Raw genomic sequence first — 7,292 nt, 5'->3', positions numbered from 1 at the left:
ATCATATACCTTTCGCCAAATTTATTTTTAACAAATTACATTCTAGACATTTACTTTCTGTATTCCTACATAGTTTTGAATACCATTTTTAGTCTATTTTCTTAACTGGTCTATGCCACATACACACCCCTTTCAAATAAAATAAAATATTGTTGCATACATATTTAAGTACAATAATATTCAATCAAAATTTTAAAAGTTTTTGAAACATTTTCTAAATTTATATTAAATTTGACGTATTTTGTTTTTTTAACTTCGGTCAACTATTTAATTAAGAAAATAACCTCCTCAAATACACATGAGGAGGTCAATTTCTTAATTAAATAGTTGATCGATGTTATTTTACCAATTTTTCTATTAACTTTCTTATGGAATTTTTTTTAAAAAAATGGTAGATAAAACTTTATTTGGATTAACCATTGATATGAATAAATCCCTCCTTCAAGCTTGGGTTTTGAATTTTTATGATATTCTTATAATATATATTTTGTAAAAGAAATAATTATAAATATTAAAACCTAAACTCAAAAATTGAAGAATTTTAAGGTCTAAATTGAAAAATATTGAAGGTGTACAATGCAATTTCTTTATCTCTGCATCTTCTTCCTGGATAAATGTAGTCGAGTTTCTTATCCTCTGTGAATCAACCATAGGAGATGGAAAAGCAATACAAATCCATCATAATCAAGCAACGATCCCCAGATTCCAGAGTTTTCTACATCTACCTCAACAACCCTTCACGCGGCAACGCCCTCTCCCCCGATTTCTTCACTGAGTTCCCCGACGCCGTAGCCTCACTGGATCAAAACCCGGATGTAGCCGTGATCATTCTCGCGGGATCCGGGAAACACTTCTGCTCCGGCATCGAACTTGAGACCCTGAACTCAATAACCGGTTCATCCGAGTCCACGGGCCCCGGACACACGGCGGAGAAGCTCAGACGGGAGATAAAGGTGATGCAACGCGCTGTTAACGCGATTGAGGAGTGCAGGAAGCCTGTTATTGCTTTGATCCACGGGGCGTGCCTTGGGGGAGGAGTTGATATAGCCGCCGCCTGTGATATCAGGTACTGTATGCAAAGCACATTTTTTTCGGTGAAGGAGGTGGATATGGCTCTAGCGGCGGATCTGGGGTCCTTGCAGAGGCTTCCCAGAATTGTTGGGTTCGGCAACGCCATGGAACTTGCATTGACGGGTCGGAGGTTCACGGGTTTGGAGGCCAAGGAGTTAGGATTGGTGACTCGGGTTTTCGGTACAAAGCAAGATATGGACCAGGGAGTTGAATCCATTGCTGAGGGTTAGTTTTATCTTTCTTGTTTCTCAGCTGTTTTCTTGATTCTGTAGTGTGTTATACTTCTATATTAGGCCATCAAGATGAATGTCATTGTTTACCGGCTAATTCAGCATCATTACACGGGGAAATTGTGTTGGAACCTATTGACAATTTAAGATGGCCAAAGACATCGCTCGTTGGTATAATGTATAATACACACCACAACACCAACATGTTTAAATAATTGTGCACTGCTCAGGGTTTTCTGAGACATAGGTCTTTAGTTGGAGCTACGCAGGGGCTCGTGATAGGCTATTATTTTTAAAAGGAAAAACGTGGTTCGGGCATCTCGACTCAGGAAGCTCGCATATTCTTCTGTATTGGCTTTTATTATAAGTTTCAATGTCTATAAGGTGGTGCTGATCTTGGAAGTTTCAATTGAACTTGAGTTGACATTCATTGTTGAAAACGGAATTGTGGAACTCCGAGTTACCAGCAATATGCTGTTATACGCGATAACTGAATTTTATGGGAACTGCTAAAAAGGATTGAATATTGATCTTCATGAGCGTAGGCAAGCATTCATGAAACACATAACTCAAGTCCTATTTGAAATGGGCTAGACTTTTGTTGGGTGTATCGGTGTTGCCAACAAAGGGGTTCATCTCCTTGCTCTTTGCTTCTTATATTTCTCTAAAATGTCATGTGATGACTTGACATATAACCTTTAAAAGTTCACGGAGTTGACTTGAACTGGCTTTATGATTTATTTTCTATATATTTTCACATTAATAATTAATAGTCATGTGATGATTTGTCTGGCTGAGGATCCCACAGCCATCTTACACTTTCTGTTGCTTCGACTTACTGAGCATGCTTGAAGCTTTATATACTAGAGAAAATTTATAATGTACCTTGAAATCAATGCTTTTTCCTTGATGCTTAATTGCAAGATCTCTCGCGCCATAATTGCAGTGAATAGTCATCAGGCATCACTGAGATGTGTGCATAATCTCGAAGGTCTTATGTTGGAGGAAATAATTAACCATTCTTTCTGATAGAGACGTGATCTTTTGTTATCTCATCCCCCTTAAAAAACCGAGAAAAACTCGTGCAGCAAGATTTCTTGATACTCGTATAACTCGAACGACCCCCAATTTGCGCAAAGGAAAAGTTTTGTCTGATTTTGCTTATAGATTGGCCTTTACCCCCATCTTGTTTGTCTCATTTTACATATCCATTTTGAGTCTTAATTAATGATCAGTCCAGTTATTTGACTTTTGGTTTAATAAGTAGTGGTGGCTCAAGTGTTTTGTGAAGTTGTACAACATGGTTTATACGTTTGATTTTTCATATTGATAGAAATCGCCGCAAAGTCTCCTATTGCCGTGGTTGGGACGAAGAGAGTGTTGCTACAGAGCAGGGATCTGACAGTAGATCAAGCTCTAGACTATGTCGCGACATGGAACGCTGCCGCGCTTCAGTCTAAAGATTTAGGAGAAGCAATTGCAGCTCATGTACACAAGAGAAAACCTGTATTTGCCAAACTTTGAAATGAATATCGGGAATGCAAAATGGTGGGGTATCGCCCCACGAGGCAATTCTTTTGTATGTCAAAAGTCTTGAGGTCTCCTTGGACATAGAACATGAGTCTTATCGCCATAACTAGATCGAGCAATAACTGTATGCAATGTGATTACATGTTGTAAAAGGTCAAGATTTAGGTTGTCTATGTCACAAGGCACATGTATGTCTTTGGAAAAATAATTTTATATATGTATTTTATGTAAATGTGTATCGAGAAAATAAGAAGACATCTTGATTTATCCGTTAAGCTTCGAATCATCGAATCGACATTTTGGTACGATGGTATGACCACGTGCTCAAATTACATCGTCACGTCTCATTAATTTTTGTAATTATGATATTGTTGTTATAATATAAATTGTTATAATATAACACAATGCGTGTGTAGGAATATTTTTTTAAAAAAAAAAGTTGCACGCACACCACCTGAGGTAGGGGTGTTCATTGGTCTGTTCGGTTTTCGGTTTTTTATTTCGATTTTTTCGGTTTTCGGTTTTAGAAATATATAATTTGATATTCGAATCATTTTTCTTCGGTTCGGTTTTTTTACCAAAACGGTTTGATTATTTCGGTCGGTTAATTCGGTTATGGTATAATTATTTAAATTAATAATATAAATATATTGTAAAATATAATATGTTAACTTTCTACATGTTTTCTTAGTAAAATATTTAAATATAAAATTTAAATTAATTAAACAAATAACAATCAACTAAAAATTATTCAAAATAGCTTTTCATTCACTAAATATCATATCAAAATATATAATATAAATAAAAATATAAAAAAAATTATTAATTTAATGAATTTTCAGTTTTTTCGGTTTGTTCGGTTTTGACATATATAATCCGAAACCAAACCAAATAAACTTCGGTTTTAAAATTTATATCCGAATTATAAAATTCGGCTTTCGGTTCGGTTCGGTGTTAGGTTTTTTCGATTTGGATTTTTGATTTTTTCGGTTTTTTACGAAGTTTGAACACCCCTAACCTATGGGTGTTCATCGGTCGGTTCGGTTTTTGGTTTTTTATTTCGGTTTTCGGTTTTAGAAATATATAATCTGATATCCGAACTATTTTTCTTCGGTTCGGTTCGATTTTTTACCAAAACGATTCGGTTATTTCGGTCGGTTAATTCATTTTTGGTATAATTATTGAAATTAATAAAATAAATATATTGTAAAATATAATATGTTAACTTTCTACGTGTTTTCTTAGTAAAATATATAAAAATAAGGTCTAAATTAATTAAATAAACAACAATCAACTAAAAATTGTTTAAAATAGTTTTTCATTCATTAAATATCATATCAAAATATATAATATAAATAAAAATATAAAAAAAATTATTAATTTAATAAAATTTCGGTTTTTTCGGTTTTGACATATATAATCCGAAATCGAACAAAATAAACTTCGGTTTTAACATTTATATCCGAATTACAAAATTCGGCTTTCGGTTCGGTTCGATGTTCGGTTTTTTCGGTTTGAATATTCGATTTTTTCGGTTTTATTCGAATTTTGAACACCTCTACCCTAACATGAGGTAGGGGCATGAGTGTGTGAAAAATGTACTTTTGGTTCATTTTAGCACAAGCCCAATACGTAGAAGCCCAATCCAGAGGATCGATCCCCTGGACGCGACCTCACCCGATCGAGTCTCCACTCCGTCTTATCTGTAGACTACTGCAGATGCACGCTGACGTTTACTTTCCCCTCTCTCACTACCGTAAAAACACACGCGAACACGCACACATGGCAGCGGAGCCACCGCCGCCGCTGGATGTCGTAGTTTCTACCACCCCTCCGACCGCCACTTCTGCCGCCATGTCGCCAGACGTAAATCCATTGGACCACCATCCCACCACCGCCAATGAGCCAACCGGCCCCAAGGTCCCAAATAACCCCTCCAAGCGGCAGCGCCGCCCCAGCGTTCGCCTGGGCGAGATAGGCGGAGACCCACCTTTAGATTTCCACCGCCGCCGCCCCGCCAAAGCCTGGCGATTTCACAAAGACCCATCCTTCGCGGCCAAAACTTCAAAAACACGCCCCCTGACAAACCTCGTCAACGGCGGCGACCTGAATTTCCAAGATTTCCCAGGGCCCTCCGAGGATTTTGTCGACTTCACGTACCGCAAGCCGAAAAGCAATAAGCCCACCAAAAGGGTTCGCACCAATTGGAATAAATTCGACTCGACCACCATTGCCAATGGCGGTGGCAGAGAGGGAGCAATAATTGAGACCTCAAATGCTTTTCAAGAAGAAACTTACCACAACGAGAATAACGAAGAGTTGGGAGATTTCGAGATGAAGGGGTCGGAGAGTCCTTTGTTAAAAGATCAGAGTCCAGTCGATTCGGCGGAGAACATGGGAATCCAATACTGGGATCACCAGAGGAGAGGCGGCGGAGTTCGAGTTTCGGAGAGCAATGGAGTAGTTCACGAAGAGGTTAACTCACCGGAGCAGCAGCATAATGAAGGGAATTTAGGGGTCCGAGAGTGGTTAAATGGACTGGGATTGGGGAGATATGCGCCAGTATTCGAAATACACGAGGTGGATGACGAGGTTTTACCAATGTTAACGTTAGAGGATCTCAAAGATATGGGGATTAATGCCGTAGGTTCCCGGAGGAAAATATACTCCGCAGTACTCAAACTGCGGAAATGATTTTGGCTATGTGATCTTATGTTTGCTTTTACTTTGTTTCTTGATTTAGCAACCAAAACAATGATGGTATATGTTTGTTTTGTTAACGTACTTCTGCTTGTAGATTTGTTTGCTCTGGGTTCATATGTATTGCTAGATGTTTGTGAAATATGTGCAACAGCATCTGGAAAGGAGTTGGGACAGAGAGGAAAATTGTGACTTTTCAAGTATATGAATCGATTGAGGAATTTAATTGGGTTTGAGGCTTATGGAAACTAATGAGTTGATAAAGATTCCATCTAATTGTGTGTGAGTACTGAGTAGTAATTGTCCAGTTGAGATTTATGTCACCAATACTGGTGGCAGGCGCAAATACCGTCATGAAAGTGATGGTATCGGTTTACATCTCTAAGAACAATTTCTCCGTGTATGAACGATTATATGAACTTAAACGCAGCATGGCAATCGGAGCACATTCGTAGGTTCTTGTTTATCGAAGGCTTTCTGGTGGCATTCTGGTAAGAGCAAAGGCTGAAGCTATTCTTTCACTGTGTAGCCACAAGAGGCGGCCCCTTTCATCCTCTTTCACATCAAGCAAAATAACACCCCGATCAGGAGCATGACCTCCTCTCTTGCATCTAACGTTCTACCATTCAAGCATTCCGTGAATCAGTTTTTTGTCTTCATATGAATCATCTCCAACTGCAGAATAGTGTACTATCCCCTGGCTCTCAATCCAGCTGAGTCCGGGTTCTTTCCTTATTCGCTTCTTCTTCATGTCTTTCCTTACCAGAGCGACGTGATCCCATCTTTTTGCAGTGGCGTATATGTTTGACCGTAACACATAGCTTACTCATCTTGTGGTTCCAGCTGGGAAAATTGATAAATTGGACATATAAATTTGTCATTTTTGGTTTTTGGTCCTATTTCTTTGATACATTTTATTTATGTCCGATATTTTTCCATTATTTAGACATTTGGTCTTTTTTACCCAATTTCCCCACAGTTGCTGAAGTGTCATTTTCCTTGATCACATGTAAACTTTGAATTGTAGGTGATATCTCGAGAAGTATCTGGGTCATCCTATAACCCAAAGTCGGGATAAGAGCCAGCTCGGGTACTATCCTCGGAACTGCAAAAATCAGGGAAAATAATCAGACCAGCATACACTCGAGTGAGTTCAGGCTCTTAGCCTAGCTCGGGCAGTGTAACAAGATTTAAGAAGATCAGGGGTCATGTTAACAGCCTCACACCAAGTTCATCTACACAGACACTTCAGTACATGTGTCGTTTTTAAGTCCACGGTATGAGATACCATACTTTGGAATCATGGGCCTGTCACTCCACGCACGTTGTGGTGATGTGACTAAACTAGAGGCAGTCTGGGTTGTCAGACATCTTGCCATGAGTAACAACTGGACGCTGAAAACAGGGTATTCATTAATTATGTCTCTACAAATACACATGTTTTACTAATGGTAAAGTATTCAATTCACTTATTATTTCCATAAGCACTCAATATACATTCTCTGTATTATATTTTCCTTTACAAACACTTGACTGACTTGAACGTCAGAGTGATCATACCGGAAAATCTACCGGTGCTCCACTAACGTTCTTTATGTGAAGTGTGCAAACTCTTCAGCCCGAGTACTCTTCAGTGTGCTCGAGAAGAAATCCACCCGACCCAATATAATAGCCCACGAAGATCAAGCCGATTTACTTGGTTGATATCATTAGCGACGTCCGTGGGAAGTCAAATATGAGACGTAGATATGGGTTCGATGC

General features: G+C 38.6%; 2 protein-coding genes across 2 annotated transcripts; both read left to right on the top strand.

Annotated features, from left to right (window-relative positions):
- The first annotated feature begins 599 nt into the window (after positions 1-599).
- LOC140975429 (delta(3,5)-Delta(2,4)-dienoyl-CoA isomerase, peroxisomal) lies at positions 600-3,106 on the top strand. Its single transcript, XM_073439136.1, has 2 exons — positions 600-1,296; positions 2,635-3,106. Exons 1-2 carry the CDS (start codon positions 657-659, stop codon positions 2,823-2,825), a joined length of 831 nt encoding a protein of 276 aa, XP_073295237.1. The 5' UTR covers positions 600-656; the 3' UTR covers positions 2,826-3,106.
- Positions 3,107-4,613: 1,507 nt separating this feature from the next.
- On the top strand, positions 4,614-5,525 carry LOC140974979 (uncharacterized). The gene has a single exon (XM_073438473.1). The coding sequence runs from the start codon at positions 4,614-4,616 to the stop codon at positions 5,523-5,525; it is 912 nt and encodes a 303-aa protein (XP_073294574.1).
- Positions 5,526-7,292: the final 1,767 nt, after the last annotated feature.

Source organism: Primulina huaijiensis, chromosome 4, assembly GCF_012295235.1.
Source record: "Primulina huaijiensis isolate GDHJ02 chromosome 4, ASM1229523v2, whole genome shotgun sequence".
Classification (NCBI taxonomy): Eukaryota; Viridiplantae; Streptophyta; class Magnoliopsida; order Lamiales; family Gesneriaceae; genus Primulina; species Primulina huaijiensis.
The sequence above is the reverse complement of the archived record's forward strand: the minus strand, read 5'-3'. Positions and strand labels throughout refer to the sequence as shown.

What these genes read in the sequence shown, in the direction of transcription:
- LOC140974979 (XM_073438473.1), top strand. Translation starts at nt 4,614, where the DNA reads ATGGCAGCGGAGCCACCGCCGCCGCTGGATGTCGTAGTTTCTACCACC.
- LOC140975429 (XM_073439136.1), top strand. Translation starts at nt 657, where the DNA reads ATGGAAAAGCAATACAAATCCATCATAATCAAGCAACGATCCCCAGAT. An exon ending in AGTTGAATCCATTGCTGAGG is followed by an intron (nt 1,297 to 2,634) that starts GTTAGTTTTATC and finishes TCATATTGATAG; the next exon opens with AAATCGCCGCAAAGTCTCCT.